General features: G+C 43.6%; 1 protein-coding gene across 12 annotated transcripts in view; it reads right to left on the bottom strand.

Annotated features, from left to right (window-relative positions):
- COBL (cordon-bleu WH2 repeat protein) overlaps positions 1-22,245 on the bottom strand; it is a 310,332-nt gene that overhangs the window by 37,704 nt on the left and 250,383 nt on the right. Inside the window, exon 8 of one of the 12 annotated variants that reach the window (XM_055293133.2) lies at positions 11,560-12,771. The exons of 10 other annotated variants lie outside the window; for them this stretch is intronic. In XM_055293133.2, coding sequence (XP_055149108.1) covers positions 12,452-12,771 — 320 coding nt within the window. In that variant the 3' untranslated portion in view covers positions 11,560-12,451. Of the gene's footprint in view, positions 1-11,559; positions 12,772-18,138; positions 20,697-22,245 lie in introns of those variants that run through there. One more of the 12 variants, XM_055293134.2, reaches the window with a different exon arrangement.

The following is a 22,245-nucleotide window of genomic DNA, read 5'->3' as shown; positions in this document are numbered from 1 at the left end:
CCCTTTGGCCTTGTGTCCCAAGAAGGCAGGACTGAGCTGTGCCTTTGTGGCTGCCTTTAACTGCCTCCTCCCTCTCCCTTCCCAGCACATATATTTCTGAGCTCTCCTAGTGTTTACTTCTAACCACTTAAGGAAAACGTAGATTTCAAAAATAGCATTAATTAACATATTTTTATTTCCAATCATTTAAAATAAAAATTATTCCTTTTTCTAGACTTTTCTAATTTGAATAATACTGACACAAAAAGCTGCCTCCAATCCCCTTTGAAATTCACTGTGATTTAAATAAGAAATAAAATAGATCTCTACGGATGATAAGAGAGGAAAGGAGTTAGACCATCCTCTTGCCTGACAGACAGATGGCGTCTTCTGGGCAAGCTGTGTGCCCTGCCCTGTGCTGCCCTCAGGGACCCAGGCTGACCCCATTCAAACGGGCACTTGGAATTCAGGGCATCTCACCCAGTCAGGGAGGCCTCCTCAAGCTGGCACACTGTGCAATGTAAATTCTCGATAATATAATCAATGTTTAGTGTGCAGTAACAGAAAAGAGCATTCTTTGATAAAAGCTAAGAATCCAGATATCTGAGCCTCGCCTCTTGCATGCTGAAGAACAGACAATATTACAGGTCACTTTCTGTAACTCAGAGAAGATGTCCGGGTGCGCTGTAATGCCACCCTGTAATGTCAGTCATCCCAAGCGCCCATCCCTGTGCCTCGCCTGCCCCCGAGAGGTGCCTCTCCACCTGGCACAGGGCCCCTCGGCCGGGCCCGGCCAATCTTAGCTTCTCGTCTTTGTGTCTCTGCTCCTCCTTCCCTTGTACCTAAAAGTGGAGGTTGGTGGTGACAGACAAAATTGTCACTGTTCCTCCGCAATGCAACATTTTATTAGCTGTTTTAAAGAAAAATTACAACATAAAAAGGGCTGGGCGCAGTGGCTTATGCCTGTAATCCCAGCACTTTGGGAGGCCCAGGTGGGTGGATGACTTGAGGTCAGGATTTCAAGACCAGCCTGGCCAACATGGCAAAACCCTGTCTCTACTAAAAATATAAAAATTAGCTGGAAATGGTGGTGTGTGCCCGTAATCCCAGCTACTTGGGAGGCTGAGGCAGAAGAATCGCTTGAACCCAGGAGACAGAGGTTGCAGTCAGCCGGGATTGTGCTGCAACTGCACTCCAGCCTAGGCGACAGAGTGAGACTGTCTCAATCAAACAAACAAAGAAAGAAAGAACACATAAAAAGGAAACTTTTCGCTTTTTTTTTCTTTTCACATAAATTACAAACTTCTTTCTTGGTCAGTTCTTTTATTTCCTTATGGATGCCTTCTTAAATTTTGCCATCTATAAAATCTACTGAGTTTGTGAGATTTCCACCGGGTTGGCCCCACAGTTCCCGTCTTGCTGTTCAGGCCTCTTCACGCTCCTTGAGGGTGAAGGACTCTTCACGGGCCTTCCTCGTATGGGTGCTGGGCTTGTTGGGAGATGGCCACGTTTCAGGTGAATTGAAGCTACTGTAACTTTTTTTCCTTTCTGACTGCCTGGCCTGGAGAGGAGTGACTTTCTGATGTTTTTTTCTCCATGGCATCTCCCTGCACTGGCAACTGCTGTGGGCCCCGTTCCTCTCTGCCGCTTGGCCAGGGGCCCTCGGAACCCCTAAGGTAGGCCCCAGATGACTAAGACTAGCCCCAGCCTCCTCAGAAGCCCCCAGCATCTCAGCTCTCCCTCACGCTTCTGTTTTATGATTTCCTTCTCATTTTCTGTGCAACACAAAGCTCGGCTACGCATTTACAATGATGTCCACGACAGAAAACCCAGCCTTTCAAGATGCTTGTTAGCAGAAGGGGTTTTCGGGGCACATCACCCACGATATGGCTGGAAATATAAGAAAATGGAACTTGCTTTCAATGTAAAACACCCGTTTCCTTTCCACAGCCTTCCTCGTTTCAGCAGAGAAGGTTGTCCGCTATCCAGGATCCAAACCTTTCTTCCCTGGAGCAGCCTGGAGAGTTGAGGGGACAGACAGGGAGCCAGGAGAGAGGGGTACCTTTTAGGAGCCAAGGGAGTAGGTTCAGAGAGAAGAGGACTTGCAGATATGACCCCCAGGGTTGGCAACTGCAGGCATCTCCAGGTGTGTTCTCAGAACATGTCCTTCTCTTCCTTTTTTTTTTTTTTTTTTGAGACGGAGTCTCGCTCTGTCGCCCAGGCTGGAGTGCAGTGGCGCAATCTCGGCTCACTGCAAGCTCCGCCTCCCGGGTTCACGCCATTCTCCTGCCTCAGCCTCCGAGTAGCTGGGACTACAGGCGCCCACCACCACGCCCGGCCAATTTTTCCGTATTTTTAGTAGAGACGGGGTTTCACCGTGGTCTCCATCTCCTGACCTCGTGATCCGCCTGCCTCGGCCTCCCAAAGTGCTGGGATTACAAGCGTGAGCCACCGGGCCTGGCCTCTCTTCCTCTTGAAAGTCCTTATCTTCCTGCAAGGACGGCTCAGGCCCTCCCTCCTTCATGAGGTTGGTGTCTCCAGGGGCCCCAGCGCGCATCCTTCCTGGACTCGCAAAGCCCACGCCACTGCCACTCTTTTCTGTTGCACTAATAGCATGTCCTTCCAGCTCGGCGCTCAGCCCCTCAAGGGCTGTGGGAAACTCAGATTCATCTCTTAACGTCCTCATCCACAAGGCCGAATTCCTCTCTTTAAGGACTTAGTGAAGATTAAACGAGACAGCACTTATGAAGGAGCTAGCAGGGCACAGGGTCAATGCTCAGTAATGGTAGCTAAAATTATCACAGGCGCTGGGCCTAGCTGCCTGGCTGTCCATAAACATCCTAAGTTCTCTGAGAAGACGATGGTCTTGCACTTGGCCCACGTCAGAATCCCCTGGAGGGCTTGTTAAAATAGAGATTGTCCAGACCCCATACCCCCATGAGTTTCTGAGTCAGTGGGGCTGGGGTGGGCCCAGGGTCGCATGTTCCCAGGTGCTGCTGCTGCCGGCTGGCCTGGGCCACATGTGGGAGGGCTTCCTTCGTACCTCCCCCAGGGTTCCTGGACAGCCGGCTTTCTCCCCTCACTGGGCTGCAGGTGAGAACCACCTACATTTAAGCTTTGTATCCCCACATAGCTGTCGTCATCTTACTGAAACCTATTCCCTGCAATAGTTCAAAGACAGCTGTCTCCAACAACAGGCGCTGGAGTTAACGGACGACCAGTTTTAAAAAGTCACATTCAGTCCCTGCTCTCAAAAGGCAGGAGTATTTGCCTTTTTCTAAAATTAGCAGATTCCATTTCCTATCCCAGTGCTCTTCACATGTCTCTTGTTTCATGGAACTTGTCCCAAAATGCCCTCAACAAAGTTACAAGTGTCATTTTTCTTCAGACAGAAGTAGAGCTGAAATAATTACTTGCGGAAACTATAATAGAATAGTTTCAGAACGACAGAATGAGGAAATTACTTACAAAAATAAAACACATTCCAAATGTTTGTAAACTACGTCAAAAACAAAGAGCAAAGAAGAAATATGGGGGGGTGCATGAGGAAGGGCAGGGGGAGGAGAGCTGAGCAGGGTAGGGGTGGCACAGCCTGAGTGCGAGCAAATGGGACCCCAAGATGCTGGAGAAAACAGAGGAGAGGCAGCAAAGAGCCTCCACATCCTAGGTGTCAAAAGGGCTGTCAAAAGGCTAGTGAGAGGTGCCTGTATCGTCACCAGGGGAAATAAGCCCTCATCAATGGCAGCACTGAAGCCTGAGTCTCCAAGGATCACCTGTCTGGTGTCTCTGCATCAGTGCCTCCATCTGCAACCTCAGGGCAACAGTTTCCTGGCCAGTTGGGTTATTTTTGCCTTATTAGTTATTTGTATCAATTGCCTGAAGTTTGGGTCAGATTAAATAGCAAAGACTGTGAAGATGACTAATTTAAACTGTTACCTGGTTCTGGACTAAGGAATAAACCATATCTTTTAATATTGAAAAGATACTCTAATCGGGGCTTATTCCAAGATGAGTTCTCTTCTGAGTATTTTTAGAAATCACACAGTGCTAACACACCATTAAAAGTGAGTGGAGAAAAGCAAAATGACTAATAACTATGCTTGTATACAGTGCACTCCCAACACACACACACACACACATACACACACACACACACGGCAAAAACCATCATAGTAGTCCCTCCTTTTTGGAGGTTTTGCTTTCTGCAGTTTGTTACCTGTGATCAACCAAGATATTAAATGAACAATTCCAGAAATAAACACTTGGTCAGTTTTGAATTCTGTGTCCTTCTGAGTAGCCTGGTGAAATCTGCCATCCTGCCCTGTCCCACCACGGATGGGAATCCTCCTTTTGTCCAGTGGATCCACACTGTCTCCTCTGCCTGTGAGTCACTTGGCAGTGGTCTTGGTTCTCAGATGGACTGTCTCAGTGTTGCAGAGATTGTGTTCAGGGGCCCTTACTGTACTTAATAATGGCCCCAAAGCACAAGGGTACTGATGTTGGCATATTGTTATAATTGTCCTATTTCATTGCTAGTCATTGTTGCTCACTGTGCCTAATGTAGAAATTAGACTTTATCACAGGTATGTATGCATAGGAAAAAAACAGTATACACACACACACACACACACAGACACACACATATATTCAGTGCTGAGGTTTCAGGCATCCACGGAGGGTCCTGAAACATATACCCCTGTGAATAAGCAGGGGACTACTATACTTAAAAGGTACTCAAATACAGTAGAGTAGTCAGCATAAAAGCAATGAATAGTAACACGATTTTTCCCTAGAGCTCCCCTCCTGTAGTCCAGCCTGCCTTGGCACTGTGCGTCTGCTTGTAACAGTGATAAGATCAGCATCAGGGCCCATCATTTTGTGAAACTTGTATAGAATTGTTTCTAGCCTGATCCAAAGTCAACAGACTACACAGCCAGCAAATTAAATGTTTCACACACAAACCACCTGTCTAACTCACAATTATGGTGGCCCAAAATAACTCGGCTTTATTGGCCAGAAAACACTCACCTCAGCAAAACCCACCAACACTCAAAATAACCTACATGAGATGCTGGGGCTCTAGCCTTAGAGTTTCAGGGTCTGTCCCAGGGTCTTCTCCCAGGAGAAGTTGGATGCTGTCTCCTTGCGAGGCAGGGACCCCATTTTCCCCTCCATGTCCTGAAAGGATAGATGGCCACACCCCACCTCTTCCATTCCTCTTATTACAGATACCCTCCTACAACCACATTCTACCAGAGTTTTTAAATTAGGATTATTTTAGTTTTTAAAATGAAGTTTTCTTTTTCTTCCATATAGAAAGTAAAGAAAACACAAACATTTGGAAAGAAAATAATCACTTATCCCCAAGATAAGCATGGTTTACATTAGGTTGCTTTTTTTGGTAGTCTTTTTTTTTAGAAGCTTTTTGGATAAATGTAACAAAATTTCTTAAATGTTTGAAGAAAATCAGATACATTGCCCTTCTATGTTTATGTATGCACTTTGTACTCAACAGATTTTTAAAGACACATTTTTCTCCATCTTTTGTGTCAATTTAAACAATTATGAGTACTGTGACTTGCATCTGTAATCCCAGCACTTTGGGAGGCCGAGGTGGGAGGATCACTTGAGCCCAGGAATTTGAGACCAGCCTCAGCAACAAAGTGAGACCCTGTCTGTCTCTACAAAAAACTTTAAAAATTATCCAGGCATGGTAGAGTGTTCTTGTAGTCCTAGCTACTTGGGAGGCTGAGGCAGGAGGACTGCTTGAGCCTGGGAAATCGAGGCTGCAGTGAACTACGATTGCACTAACACACTCCAGCCTGGGTGACAGAGCGAGACCTTGTCTCAAAACAAATAAACAGCAACAACAACAACACAACCCCCCAAAACAATTACGTAACACTGTGCGGATTCAACCGTGGCCTCCAGCAAATCAGTGCTTACAGGCTATGGCTTCTCATCTGTAAAACGGGGATAAGAATAACAGTATTCATTCACTCAGGAGCTTCATGGAGAGGCGTGTCAGAAAGCCTGACAGAGCCTGGACAGCCGGAGCCTCTGAGTGTGGGCTGTTAGAGCGAGACTGATTGCTGTGATTCCCATCTGTTTTCAGCCTACAGGCTGATAATGGCAGGTCCTCCAACGACTTTCATTCAACGTCATCTTAACATCCCAGGCCGCGGCTGCTGTCTGTGCAGATTGCACCTTCTCAGCAGGTCTGCGTGTGTTTTCTCTGGCTGCGCTCATGTCCTCCCATGTCCCCAGACTGTGCATGTTAGGGTCACTGGGGTGTCCGAACTGTCCCCATGTGGGTGAGCATAAGTGTACCTGCAATGGGATGGGGGCCAGTCCAGGGCTGGCTTCTACCTTGTCCCCTGTGCTGCCATGGTAGGCTGCGGCCACCTGTGACCCTGAACTGGAAAAACTGGGTAAATCATCACATTACTTGCTTTTATTAATATTTCTTAAATGTATGTATAGCTCGTATTTATTTCAATGTTTAATATTAGTAGTGTTTCGTCTTTATTTAGAAGTGTTTTGGTCTTTATTTCGAAGTTTTGTGACGTTTTGGTGACCAGAAATATATGCTAGGAACTTAACTCTATTTTTATCAGTTGGCCTATGGTAAAATTGGTTTAGTTATCTGTTGTTCTGCATAAAGCTGCGGTTTCCAAAAACCTAACCTGTTGATGATGTTAAGTGAGGACTTACTGTATAATCATTCATTAGTGGTCATGATCTTTTGAAAGACTGGAAATTAAAGAACAAATGTGATTATGTGGGGGCTGCAGAAATTGCAATCTTAAGGCTTTGGGGAACCTTCCCAGGAATGGGAGAGAACAGGGAGGGTGGGGAGCCTGAAACACATGGGTTTCTAGGAGGGAGTCCCAGGAAGCCTTGGGGTTGTTTGTAGATCAAACAAGCCTGGTCAGGTGGGGGTGGGTGGGAGGGAGAGGGCTGGCCCTGTTAGCATAAACGAGTCCAAGCCAGGCAGGGAGGAGTTGGTGAGGGCACTGTCTCCCAGCTACCCCGCCACCATTCCCTCATCCTGCTGTTTGCACTAACTCCACCCAGAAACACAGCCAAGATGATTGCCTTCTATGTGCTATTCGCTAGTCCCAGTGGGATCTGAAGTTTTTCTATTTCTTAGCATTATCCATTGTGGCCTGTTTTTTGCTAACTGTTCAATCCTCATGTCACCCCTCACAGGGAGCATGTGGTCCTCCATGCCTGTGTAGGATGGAAATGGAGACATCTGCTCCGGATTTGTCTTGAATAAACCCTGCACAGGCCCTCCCTTCATCATAAGTCCTGCCGTAAGCTCTGCCGGATGCCTCCATGAGTCGATCTAATCTTGTCTTCAGTGCACACACTTCGCTCTGGCTGTCTGACAGCAGTGCCTCCTCCAGGTGTTTTCCAACACTCCACAGGTCCCTGGGCACATGAACACCAGCCCAGATCTCACAATGAAAGGTCTTAACAGGTTGCATTTTCTTCATGGTTATCAAAGCAACCTCTGCAGGAAACTACTTCTTGGGAAGAAAAGGTTCCCACTTGCTTCTCCATCAGTAGCCTACAGAATGTAAGTTCTCCCAAAACTACTATCAGTAGCTTGACTTACAGAAGGCCTTATCCACTGTCATGGTATTCCACACAGCATTGCTTCTGATCAAGGAACTCGCTTCCCAGCCAAAGGAGTGCAGCAATGAGCCCGTGCATGGAACTCACTGGTCTTACCAAGTTCCCCACTACCTTGAAGCAGCTGGTTTGACAGAACAGTAGAGCGGCCTTTTGAAAACTCAGTTACAGGGCCAGAGAGGTAGCAATACTTCATAGGGCTGGGGCGATGTTCTCCAGAAGGCTGTGTATGCTCTGAATGACATCCAATATATGGTGCTGTTTCTCCCATAGGGTCCAGGAATCAAGAGGTTAAAAGGGGAGTGGCGCCATCATTATCCCTAGTGACCCACTAGCAAAACGTTTTCCTCATGACTTTTATGTTCTACTGGCCAATGGGTCTTAGGTCCAGAGAAACAAATGATTCCATCAGGAGGCACAACAATGATTCCACTGAACTGGAAGTCAAGATGCCACATGGTCAGTCTGGGCTCCTCAGGCTTTTGAGTCAACAGGCAAGGATGGGATTTACGGTGTTGGCTGGGTGACTGACCCAGACTACCCAAGGGAAAATAGACTACTGCTCTAGAATGGAGGTAAGGAACGGTATGGGATGCAGGAGATCCCTTAGGACTTCCCTTAGTAAGCCCTGCGATGAAGGTCAATGGAAACTACCCTGACCCAATCCAGGTAGTACCACTAATGGCCCAGACCCTTCAGGAATGATGGTTTGCATCACACCACCAGGTAAAGAACCACAACCAGCTGAGGTGCTTGCTGAAGGCAAGGGGAATACAAAATGGGTAGAAGACATTAAAAATACCAGCTGTGATGTGACCAGTTTCAGAAATGAAAACAGTAATTGTCAATGAGTATTTCCTTCTCATTTTGTTAAGAATATGTTTGTGTGTGTGTGTATATATAGATATGTATATGTATATGTGTATGTATATATATATATTTTTATATATATATAAATAACTATCTTTGTTTTCTTTCCTCTTATTCCCTTAACATGGGACATAAGTGACTTCTATAGCAGTGTCTAATTGTTGATAATTTTACATCATAGTATTTTAAGTTACAGGATATCAGGAAAGAGTAAACATCAACTCAAGGACTTTACCTTCTCTTCTGGAAGGGATGAGTGCATTTTCGGTTGTATACAGGACAGCAGTGTCATGCCAGTTGGAATTGCGACCTTGTTTTGTCTTTCTCTGGAGAAAAAGACATGCATATAGGGGGCGAGTTGGCAAGGGGTGAACTTGCAATGGCTAAGCAAGGGGTGTTCAGGTATCTGGTGAAACATTATTTCTGGGTGTGTCTGTGAGGCTGTTTACCAGAGAGAGCAGCATCTGAATTGACAGACAGTAAGGAAGATGTGCCCTCACTACTGTGGGCAGGCATCCTATCTGCTGAGGGTCTGAACAGAACAAAAAGGCAGGTAATGGTGAATGTGTTCTCTGTGTTTGAGCTGGGACACCCATCTTCTCCCTGTGCTTGAGCATCAGAGCTCCTGGTTCTGGGGCCTTGAGACCTGGATAGAATCTCATCACCAGCTTTCCGGGGTCTCCAGCTTACAGATGGCAAATGATCAAACTTCGTGGTTTCTATAATTACACAAGGCCATCCCTATAAAAAAATCTCTCCCCACCATAGATACACACACATACACACACACACACTCATAAATATATCCTATTGGTCTGTATCTGGAGAAGCCTGACGAATAGAGATTTTGGCATAAATATTCCATTAGGGCTGAACAGTAGCGAGGGTTAAAATAGGCCTAATTTTAAGAAAATCTTCATTATCTTTCTAATGCTTTGAATTTGTTCAGAAAATAAAACATACATTTAGCAATGGTCTAATTATTCATTACTTTAAGTCTACAAAATTAGCTTTCCCAGGATGCAACCCTGACAGCAGATCCAGTGTGGATATTTGCTGCAGTAACAACAGTTCATGTCTCTCTCTCTCTCTCTCTTTCTCTCTCTTTAATTTGTATCTGTGAGAGGTGGCAGGAGATACATCCAAGGAAACTTGCTTGAAGGTGCAGCTGCTTCTCCAAAGCCTCCATAATCCCGGGCTCTGGGTCAGCCCCTGAGTCACATCATGACTGCAGGGCAAAGGCTTAAGTCAGAGCCATGGTGTCCCAGTGCTCGGCTGGCCTGCTGAGACTTGGAGAGAGGCTTCCAATTAACACTGCTGGTTTCTCTGAAGTGGCCAACGCGTGGCCACTCCAAATGTCTCAACTAAACTAGACCAGTTTAAGACCAGCCACACTGGCTGAAGCATTCCCAGACGACATCACGGCTTATTTACTTGTGTGTTTCATCATCACATGGAGACGTGGGCACTTGCTGATCTGCAGGGGCTGGAGGAGAAAATGATCTTTCCCTTGTCAGCCAGGGGCATGGCTCAACGTGTCATCTAAGGCAGCTCTCAGCCTGCCATTCCAGGAGTCGTGCCTGCCAGCACCAGGGACTGCGTCTGCAAGGGGTAGCATGAGCAAGGCTGCTGGCCCCGGCTCAGCTGTCCTGGAAGAGGCCCTGAGACAGCCATGGAGAGCGCTGGGGCACACACAGGAGCAACCACGGTGAAGTCCTGCGTCCTTGACATGCATTTGCTCAGGACTCCAACCCAGCAGCCCCCAAAACAGTGAGAGACGCTCTGCACTGCAGGGCAGGCACTTCATTTTTATAAGCTGTAGAGGGCACACTTCAGCACTCTGTCAAAGGCAATATGCAGAGTTACTAAATTTCCTAAGAAAAAGGAAGAAGACAGAAATTGCTCTGCATCACTTGTGTGACTGTATGAAGTTGAAAATTCAACATTTTCTCTCTCTCTTTTTTTTTTTTTTAGATGCAGTCTCACTCTGTTACCTAGGCTGGAGTGCAACGGCGTGATCTTGGCACACTGCAACCTCCATCTCCCGGGTTCAAACAATTCTCTTGCCTCAGCCTCCTGAGTAGCTGGGATTACAGGCACCCACCACCGCGCCTGGCTAATTTTTGTATTTTTAGTAGAGAAGGGGTTTTGCCATGTTGGCCAGGCTGGCTTCGAACTCCTGACCTCAGGTGATCCGCCCGCCTCGGCCTCCCAAAGTGCTGGGATTACAGGCATGAGCCACTGCACCTGGCCTAACATTTTCTTTAAGGGTTGTGTAGTATTTGACAACATAATCTTTGTATTTCTCACTTTTTAAAACTGAGGGTTTGAGTGACTTCATTTCTCCAGTTTGACTGAATCAGGGAACCTGCACCGATCCATCTACAGAGGTCTGCAGACAGCAGCAGGAGGCAGGCTGAGGGCCAGGTGTGGCCCCACGAGGACCCTGAGGAAACCTGGCACCCACGTGTCTGCAAGCAGCAGCTAATATGCATCCCACACTTCCTTTCATGCAGTAAAACTGGTGTTGCCTTATCTCTAACTTTTTTTACAAAGAAGAAATCACGATTTTAATGCACAATCTTCTGCATTTTAAACTGTGGCTATTTTCATAATAATTAGGATCTGTTGACTCCAACCCAGCAGCCCCCGAAAAATTTCTAAATGTTCTACATGTATCTGCATGTGTAATTCTAAAAAGCACTTTTTCTTTCAATATGAAGAAACTCAGGCACAGAGAAGTTAAGCAAGTTGCCTGAAATCACCCAGTAACAGACCCAAGCCCTGAGTCCATGCAGCCTGGCTCTAGCCCCATGCTATGTACTTCTCTGGACAGTGAAGGACCCTCAGCACCCTTTCTGCCCCGTCCCCTTTGTGGAGCAACCTGGTTGTCTGATTATCCAATCAAACATGGTATTCCTGTTCTCCCTGAAAATTAATCAGCGCATTCTGGCCTAAGCCAACAGGTGTGTGGCACTCCCTTGGCTACTATGATTGGTTCAGGAACTCACATGTGGCTGATGTGGGGTAAGGGAGCTGACCCAACCCCTATAGGTGCAGTATAGGATCCCATATATATCCTTGTGCATTAACTCAGCTTGAGTGGCTTTTTTTTTTTTTTTTTTCAGGCAAAGATATGCTGATTCACCAGCAATCCCACTTCTAGGTATATATCCCCAAGAAATGAAAGCACAGTTTCAGATATTTGCATACCTGTGTTCACTGCAGCATCATTCACAATAACCATGAGGTAGAAACAACTTAAATGTCCACTGACAATGGATGGATAAAGAAAATGTGGTCTATACATATACTTGAAAGATATTTAGCCTCAAAACGGAAGGGAATTCTGTTATATGCTACAATATGGATGAACTTCGAGGAAGTTGTGCTACGTGAAATAAGCCAGGCGCAAAAAGACAGGCAGGCAAAGGGGAGTTGCTGTTCAGTGAGTAGAGAGTATCAGATCTGCAGGATGATGAGGTCCTGGAGATCTGTTTCACAGCATTGTGAACACACTTACATCCACTGAAGTATGCATTTGAAAATGGAAGGAATGGGACATTTTATATTATTTTTTTAAAATCACAATTTAAAAAAGCATACTGATGCAGCAGCTTATTCAAACAATTTTAAAAGTCTTGCCTGGGTTGAGCAAAACAAGCCTAAGCGAAACACAGAGGCTGCCAGGCCTGAGCGGAGTCTCCTGGGCCCTGCTGCCTGGAAAGGATGCAGTGCGGTCTGTGGTGACGGGTTCATATTCAGGCTCATTTTCCTCATTTTTCTCTCTATTAGCTGGAAGAAACCAGGGACAATATGGCAAGCTTTCAGACAGATAGAATTCATTACATTAGAACTGTGTGAATAACACTGATTTCAAGAGGAACACTTAGAAGTCGGTCCATAGAAAACACCTTCACAGTATTCTAACAAGCACACAGAGGATAGAAAAAAACAAGTGTTAGCTGATTATGGATTGTCTCCCAAGTGCCAATATTTCAGAGGTAGGTAAGACACAAGATGGGTTTTGTGTGTGTGTGTGTGTGTGTGTGTGTCTAAGTGTGCACATGCATTCACAAATGCTTGAAAGACCTAAGAGAAGGCTGAGCAGTGCCTGGGGAAATGGGGAGGAGGAAGAGAAACAGGAACACTTGATTTCAGGATTGTGTAGAGAATTGCTGCCCTCACTCATCCAAAGCGTTCTTGGCTTTGCTGTGCCTGGGGCTGTGGTATTCAGAAGCAAGCTCAGAAGTCTTATCAGAGCTTCAGCTGCTCCATAAACTGTGGGGGCAAGGAGGAAATTCAAAGTCAGGGCAGAGGCTGAATGCACGCAGCAATGGTGGTTCACATACAGTGTTGGGCCAGGGTGGGCTGCGGCCAGCTTTGGGCAAAATCAGCACAGCTGGCCAGAAAGGTGGCAGGGCTCAGGCCTCCAACAGGGCCAAGACCTGGAGTCAGAGTCCGGGTCTCCCCTGTGCATCCGCTTGGGTACAACGGAAGCTCTCCAGCCTCTGTCGTCATCAGCACACAGGCTAATGCACACCAGGTGCTATGGGCTGAACTGTGTTCCCTAACAATTCATATGTTGAAGTCGGAACTTCCAGTACTTCAGAATGTAACCTTATTAGGATAAGGTCTTTTAAATGATGTTTAAGTTAAAATGAAGTCATTAGGGTGGAGGCCTCATCCAATAGGACTGGTGTCCTTATAAGAGAATGTTAGGACACAGACGCACAACAAGGGAAGACCCAGGGATAAGGCGGCCATCTGTAAGCCAAGGAGAGAGACCTCAGGAGAAACCAACCCTGTCGACACTTCGATCTCGGACTTCCAGCCTCCAGGACAGTGAGAGAATAAATTTCCACCCAGCCTGTGGTATGATATCAGGGCAGCCCTAGCAGACTAACACACCAGTGCACTGTGTTGCTGTGATGAAAATACTAAAGTAATTGAAGTCCAGGACAGTGTCTGTGGCCTGAGAGGCCCACAAGTGGTGACTGTCTCAGTCTCTGTGGGGTCCTCTGATCTCCCTTTCTCTGGAGTCATGCCCCTCCTTCCTGGTACTTTTGTGCAGCCCCATACTTGCTGTTGGCTGTGGGCTCAGGCGGGCTTGCACGAGAGATCCTCCCACAAAGCTCAAACAGCACGCGCGACCTCCTCCACTTTCTCCTTCCTCTGTGGACACAGGGAACGGCTTCCTGGGGAGATCTGAGCAGGGTTAGAGCCTTCTAGCCCTCCCCACAGACTAACAGGACACAGAGTAGGGAGGAGGGATATGGAAGTTAAGCAGGTGCTTGGGACCAGACTGGCAAGGTTCAAGTCCTGGCTTAAATATTAACTTGCTTTTGGTTGCAAACAAGTTTCTTATCGTCTATGTGCTGCCGTTTTCTTATTTGTAAAATGAGGATGATAACAATAGCAGTGACCTCATAGGGCTGTGGTATAGATTAAAGGGTTACTCCAGGAAAAGTGCATGGGAAGGGGGTGCCACTTTAGCCATCATCACTTCCTGCCCCCACCCCGCTGGCAGCGAATCTATGAAGACTAAGACCCCCCCGCCTCCATAGGCTGAACCTTCCTGTAGTCCCACTATGCAGCCTGCACTCAAACAGAGGCCGCCTCCTTCATGGCAAGGTGCCTCCTGGCTAATAAATAGCCAGGTGGAGGCAGACATAAGTGCAAGGGCAGAGATGAAAGATGAGGTTTGAGTTTACTAACATGGTTGATTTGGATTTCTGCCCTATCTAACTATGGAAGACTATTCATTTAAACAATTAACTGGCCATATTCTCTTTAATCTTTAAATCTTATCCAAGTCATAAATTAGGCACCAAAGAAGAGTCCTGATAATAATTTCTGGGAGGGCAAAGTGCACAAGTTCAGAATCCTTGCAAAGCCTGCCAGTGACCGAAGCACCAGGTTCAGAGATATGTTGTGTGTGGGGTGGGGAAGCATACTGGCAGCAACAAGCTAACATAGCCGCATACTGTCCCTGGCCTCATATCTTCACACACGTGCAGGCAAACACACACAGTATATACACATGGATTTATGAGTGCACGCATGTGTTATGTATGTGTATTTCCACACACATTACAAATGTATATAGATGTGCATGTATGCATGAATATATACATACATGAATATGTACACCATGTGTAGACATATATGTACGCACGTGTATATATACACACATATTTTGTACACATTTGTGTATGTATGCATAGATATTTAAGATACACAATGTGTGCACATGTATTGTGTGGGCATGCATACTGTATATACATCTATGCACACGTACATGAGTCTAGATATGCATGCACCATGGGTGCACATGCATGTATGCACATGTATGTGTGCATGTATACACATACACACACATCCCTTTTTAGACCCACTAGTCACACTGTAACAATGGATGGGGAGCCAGCCATCTGAGCACAGACCTTTCTTAGCTGCGTGATCTCAGGCAACTTACTAGACTCTTCTTGACTCACTTTCCCCTCTTTGTAAATGAGAGGACTCAATCCTATAATTACAGTCACTAAATTGTTGTGTGACTAGCTGCAACATAATATTGGCATAAATGCAGCAAAGCCCCAATGTTAACTTCTTGTATGTTTCTTTGCATTCGCTTCAACTCTGTCCATCAATGGGATAATCAGGGTTCCCCCTGGTGGCTGAAATGTGTGGGTAAAGTCATCCAAGAAGCTCTTGTCTCTTAAATAAGCAGCCCCTTCAACTGCTTGCTAACCTGGCAAAGGCAAAGAGGGAGTGAGGGTCAGTGGGCAGCTGGCCACTGCAGTGGAGCCCATGACAGATGCTGCCCTGGTGCCTGCCACTGCCTAGCCCCAGCCTGGCAGCTGGGCTCCTGACTAGAGCCAGCAATCCTGGTCAGCGGTTCTCAAGCCAGGCTGGAGCGGCAGAGGAGGTGGGCTGACCTCCTCTCAGCTACTTTTGGTAAACATGGTTTAAAGAACACACTCATGCTTCTTTGGCAGAAGAAAATTAGTGGAGAAATTACCTTTGTTTCCTCTTGAAAACTTGGATAGGGGAGAAGTAGTTCCAAAGGTTGTATGTGCACTCACATCCCCATGTTTTCACTTCACTAAGGATGCATTCAGATGACTATTAAAATGCTGCGACCAGCTTTCTTTCTCCTCAGATCAAATACTCAGCTTTATCATTAGGGTCATCAATTTTAACACTTAATGTTCTCCATTTAAACAATTTCCCGATTAGCTAGAATGAAGTTTTACTTCTCAATTAATTTAGGATTTGTTATTAAAACCTATATTTTGCTAACTTTCCCATTCGATGTACAGTACTGCCAGAAAGTAATATATATAGTTGTGTGCATGTCTTATGTATATATACACATATACATATACATACTCACACAGATTAAAAATGATGACTAAGGGATGCAAGGAAACTTGAGGGTGATGGATGTGTTTATTACTCGATGGTGAGTGATGGTTTCATGGTGTATAGAAGTGTCAAAACTGATTCTATTATATACTTTCTTTGTACATATGCAGTTTTTTGTGTGTCAGTTATACTCCTATAAAGCTGTGAAACATAAAAAATAGCATAAAACCCAGAAATCCCCATCAATGTTCTTCCTACACTTCACCTTGCAATATTAAATGGAGACTTGTAATTTTCCTACTAGAAGCTAAACGTCTCAATTTATAACCATTTACTATTATTTTATATTTATTGAACTTAAGTAACTCACTCTTCACATCTAAGGTTTCTGCTATGGAGCCTGAAGACTCCAAATGTAGGCCACTTGTGCAGTGACAGTTCCAGCTCATCAAAACGTCGCCCTTGGCCTGATCGCACCCAATCCTCAATAATATGACAATGACAATGTAAAGGGGCAGCATGGAGCCAGCAGACATGAAAGGGAATCTGCCTTCCAGGGCATTCCCTGCACAGCTCTGCCAATACACCACTGTGGGTGCAGATTCAGAGTTTGCCCATACGAGAGGCCAGGTGGGAGAGAGAAACGATTGAGAGAGAAGGGCCAAGCGAAGAGTGCAGGGATGAAGCAGAAACAGGCCAGAGATACAAATGTGCTTACTTCCACCACCAACTACACTTCTCTTGTTGGAACGGCAACTCTGTAAGTTTGTGCTGCATCTGCCTCTCTGGTCCTCTCATGCTCCTGACTATAGGACATAATCACTTTCCCTTTAAATTTCTTGTTGGAAAAACACGAGCCTGAAAATACTGGATTCTTAGCCTGGGTGTCAGCTGTGGGATTGGTGGGCTCCGCGGTGCATGGCAAGTGCCGGCCTGTGCTCAGGGAGCACCTGCTGCCAAGCTATGCTCATGGCTTACTTGAAGGATGTGAGCCCTTTGGGAAGGCTCTTTACACATGCCAGGAAGAACCAGAATTTCAAGCCAAATCTGACTTTTAATATTGGCAACTTTACCTGGCAGAGAGGATGCGTGTGTGGGCTAGACATGGCAATCTGCCATCCACTTCCATCCTGTGGTTGATGATTTGTGTGATTCAGGATGTCTTTATATTCCTCCCTACCACTTCTTATTCACACAAAACATACAAGGAAAGGATGCATCCGCTCTTTAAATCTTGTCCCTTATGGGCCAAAGAAGAAAGTATGATAGATATTGACTATTCCATTTGCGTTCGGGTTTTATGTTTTGGTTATTTTTTCTCCTCACTTCCTGCCCTGAAACCCTGTAGCAGATTTATCAACCAGGAAACAGTGTGTCCAGTCTAAATAATCTCAATAGATCTAATCTCTTTTGGGGGGTTTTTTTCCCTTTACTGAAAAATATACTCAGATAGAGCCTTATTTTATGCAGCTTTGTTCACATAATAAAAATTTGTTATTTTCTCAATAAGAAGGAAAAAGAAGGGTTATAATATAAAGCCTTTAAGGGTAAAATCAACACAGAAGTAACAGCAAAATTAAATCACAAAACTTCCAGCAAAGGGAGTTATTCGGCAAAAGGGTTACCAATTATGCGTTGCTATTGGTGACAAATAAAGCAAAGAAACCAAAAATATACCGATAACTCCTGAGCCTCATTTTATTTAATACTTGAACCTCTGTCTTCACTGAAGTGTTTGAAGTTTGCTTGTTGTCATTTTACCATGGTGACTAATAAGGTGCAAAAGCTATTTTGGGTTTTTCTCCTGCTCCACATTCCTTGGGTATGAAGGATGAAACAGTTAAAACACACACACACACACACACACACACACAAAATTCAGAGAAGCCAGAGGAAGCAAGTGTTCTGTATGTGGATTAATTTCTGGGTCTGGATAATCTGTAATTGGTTATGATGACTCAAGACATCTTGAATACTTGTTTGAAAGGCCCTCACTTTCTCCTGTAATTTTTTGGAAAATGTACTCTTATCCCTATGGTAGAAAAGTTTGTTTTGTTATGGGAAATGTTAGTCTGCACGTGGAAACGTTTTGAATTACATTACATGAGCTATGGAAGTTGTGAACAAACTGTGTCATATTATGGATCCAAATTAGCATGAAAACTGTGAAAATTAGCAGTTGATAAGCATCACAAACACAGATGCGATGTGTGATTGATTATAATGGATGCTAAAATAAAATGTCAGTAAGTAAACAGTTAAGATTTTTCCAAATTGTTTCATCTATAGAACTAGGAATATTTATTTACAAGTAAGTGATTTTAGAATCATATGAAAAGGTCAAAAGTACTGGTGAAGTGAGACGGCAAACATTGTCATATAAACTAGCTTGCATTTTAGAAATCACAGCATGCTCAATTGTCCACTGGCAACACGGTCTCCAGGGTGAAACTAAGAATTTAAGCCAACTATAGTTGAAAAATAATGCATAGTTTTTCTTTCAGCTTAGCATTTGCTACAGAATTGGTATTCCCAAGGGATTCTTCATGCTATCAACTTGACTGCATGTCTCTAGTTAGAAAACGTGAGCTACCATCTTTTGTGGATAGGGTGTATGACATGATGGAAAAAAGAAACAGACATGGCTTATAAGGAGGAGAAATGACCTGCAACAAGGGATGGGTTCTAAGCTGAGTCAGAAATGAGAAACTTTCTGAAATGCAAGTGCTTTGGGAGAAAATGTTTCACCTAATTAATTTGTCTGATTCTTAGAAGGCTCTAATGCCAGCATAGTGCCAAGTCACATGTAAATCTACAAAACTTGCTCATCAAATGGCCCTTGATTCTATCCAACATCTATCAGGCCATCTCTCATGGAGATCACTAGAGTATTGTCAAAGATCGACCACTCATGTCGTTGGCTAACTTTATGATCAAGTAAATTGGGGGTGCCATGTTCAAATTCAGTTCACTCCATGTAAGCTGACTTAGCCCTATTGCATTTGTTTTCCCCCACCACATACCTCTGTCCTCTATTTTTAATCAAGTTGGATATACTTACTGCATCATATTTTCTGCCTCTTGAACCAATAATTCTATGAGCAGTATCACTTTCCCCTGTTCCAAGGATTTGCCTAGAGATTTTCTGTGCCCATCTTTCTTCAGCATAATAGCTACTTCTTACACAAATGCTTATTGCTGTAATTATATACAATCTTCTACAATCTTTAAGTCTGGGCCATAAATCCTAATGCCTTCCCCAACATTCAGGTAAACATTACCTTTTCTTGTTTAGACTTTCCCCACTTAATGATTTGAGGTCAAATGACTGCTACTTATCAGACAAAAGTCCTTTATTTCAATGAAAAAAAAAAAGGCCCTTCTAACTTGTTCTATGTTTCATTGTGAGTAATTTCTGTAACTTTCTGGTTTTTTTTCACCAATACATAGCACTAAATTGGTTACATATAGCTTTGGCTTATATTTGTTTATTATTAATACCAATGTAAGCTGTGGTAATTCCTTCATTAGTCATAGCTAACACTTTCATTGTGATCAGCCAGGCAACAGTCTTACATGTCAGGAACACTTACTGATTCTTTTTTTTTTTTTCATTTTGAGCAATAACACTTAAAAACATCTTTTAGAGAGAAACATGACAAGCTTCTCCAGTTCAAATGCATCTGCATAATAAAAGTTAATCAAAGCAAGCAAGAACTAGTTGTCTTTTTATCTAAACCTTGAATTTTAACATATGACTATTTTTACCTACTCTGCCTGTCTTGGGACAATGCAGTTGAGGTGACTAGCTCTTCGTAACTGGGTGAGTTTGTGTGACTGCAGAGGGATCTCATACTCAAAGAGGAGCCGGCAGCACCTCTGCACAGACATGGTGGTCACACCCTCTGGCATCTTTATCACATGTACAACCCTTGGGACTAGTACTTATCAAATGGAACCAACTTTACTTCTTTTCATGTGCCTGGGGAACCACAGGTAGTAAAATCCAAGGCCAGAGGTCATGTGCTCGTTATTCACTCTTATAGCCCACAGAACTGGTGTAATACCTAGCATCAAGTAAGTACTGTGTCACTGTTTAGTGAATAAATGGGTGAAGAAATGAATAGAATAATGAATAGAATAGAATAACGAAGAGAATCATAATATAGAATAATGAATAGAACACCCTTCTTCTCCCGCTTTTTTCTTTTTAGTGAACTATGTAAAATGGCGAAGTACACAGTAATGGGAAAACCTCAAAAACACAAAGACATTGGGTCCTATGTATCATTGAATGGATAGTATATGTAAGTTGTGAGTTCCTACTAACTATATAGTTCATGTTTTTAGGCATCTAGTTTTACCAGGTAGACAGAAAGTTTCAGTTCTACCCAAATTGACTATACTGGTCAATTTATGGACACAATCTAGTTTTAAGAAAAATGGGCAATAAATTCTGGAATCGAATATCCAATAAGAAAAATATGAATTAATAATGAATTAAAATAAAGCAGAATTCTTCATAGGAACATTTCCAAGTATCAGTGAATTTCAGACAGGTGAATATTATTAACCTAAAATTTGCGTATAATTTACCTCCTTCAAAAAAAATATAAACCTCAGTCAAACAAATCTCTGTTATTAATGCATTTATATGTAAATCCCAAAGGAAGTGAACTGTGGGTGTACAATGAGCCCTTTTATCCTGAAAGGAGGAAGAACAACAGGAAAATCAGAGCCAGGGCAGAAGAGACACTGGGAAAGGTCCGAGGTCAGGAAGAGGCCCGTCCATCAGAAGCGCTTGGCCTGAGTAGGGAATGATGCACAGCAATAAACTGCGGGGGAAAATAAATGGCAAAATGTGAACGTACACTTGCGGTGAAATAAATATCTGCCATTATTATTCATCTTCCAGCCCCTGGAGATTTAACACTGCATAGCAAGCGTTCTATCAGCCAAAGCATATTGTTATTGTTTTCTTCCTTTCCATTTAGTCTTTTTGTACGCCAGCTGTGGAAAGCGCCTATTGATCTAACAGATATGATTCTGCCTCCTGTAAGAACCATATCATAAGCATCGCTTCCCTCATGGTTGGTCTTTCAGATTGCCACATAAAATTATTTGGATTTGATACGAAACCTAAGGTCCTTACAAGCAGAGACACAAAGCAGCTGGTAGGCAAATCATTTATTTCTTACCTCTTGAAAAAAAGTTTAAGTTACTTGTAGAACCCCAGAGGAAAATAGACAATATGGCTTTGTGATGCCCTCAATTTCAGTGTATCCCATCTTGATAAGGGTGACAATGGGCAGGCTCCACATATAAACTTAGAGAATACTGGTTGTTTTACTGAGTTGGAGATGGACATCAACTGCAAGTACCTGTGGAGCTAACTCCTCTCAAGTGCCACTGTTTTCTCTAACGGGAGACTGACCCGTGGTGCAAAGGGCTATTACATGAGAGTAGCTTTAAATCTCTGAAGGCCTTGGGGGAGAGGGATTAAAATAAAGAAGGGCCATGCCTGAGTGCACATCATCACCCAAAACCTCCTAAGACAGTTTAGAAGACTATTGTCATAAGAGAATGCCTGATTCATAATCTCTATTTACTTCTTAACTAGTAAAACAAGGTAATGATATTTAATAACAACTTCAAACCATTCTTGAAAAATCAAGATGTTTATGCCTTATTTCTGGGAAGGACTTAAATTTATATAAACCCAAAGAGAAGTTCTTCAACATGGTTTTTATGCTTAATCTGAGTTCATGCTACAAGTTAAAGCTCAAGAAAACAAGATACAGTTGTGATTATTTGCATCAGCTTAGGGCTTGAGCACTGACTCATGAAAATTAAAGAAATCTGTTCTCAGGTTTCTTAACTAAACAATATTACTTCTTTTCACCATTTCTATTCATATTTGTTACTACTCTGCAGTGGTATTTTGGTAAATGGTTAGTAACAAGCTCTTTGGAGGAAAAAGGTATAAATAGTTACACTCAGTTTTACTTATATGAAGGATAAGTAACACAAAATTTATAAATAATAAAATGCACAATACTATTTTTTGTAATTTCTGTATTACCAGTTGATTCTCATAGAATGCTTTCATTAATTTTTCCCAGATTCTTTAATCTGTAGCCAGTCAATTATTACCGTTAACAAACAAGTATAACTTCAACATGATGGCAGCAGACAGTAAGATGAAACTAAAACCAGAAAGATATGTGTTGGAATTTTACTCATTTGTCAATCCCATGAATGACTTGGCTGAAAAGATCATGGTTTTTGGAAAATGGAGGTACAATTCAATTTTTTCTGCTATTCACAATGTATTGGCTACAGATATGACATACTTTTCTATTTAATCTGCATTATTACATTTCC

Source organism: Symphalangus syndactylus, chromosome 9 (assembly GCF_028878055.3).
Source record: "Symphalangus syndactylus isolate Jambi chromosome 9, NHGRI_mSymSyn1-v2.1_pri, whole genome shotgun sequence".
NCBI lineage: Eukaryota > Metazoa > Chordata > Mammalia > Primates > Hylobatidae > Symphalangus > Symphalangus syndactylus.
Note: the sequence above shows the minus strand (reverse complement) of the source record. Positions and strands in the feature narration are given on the sequence as shown.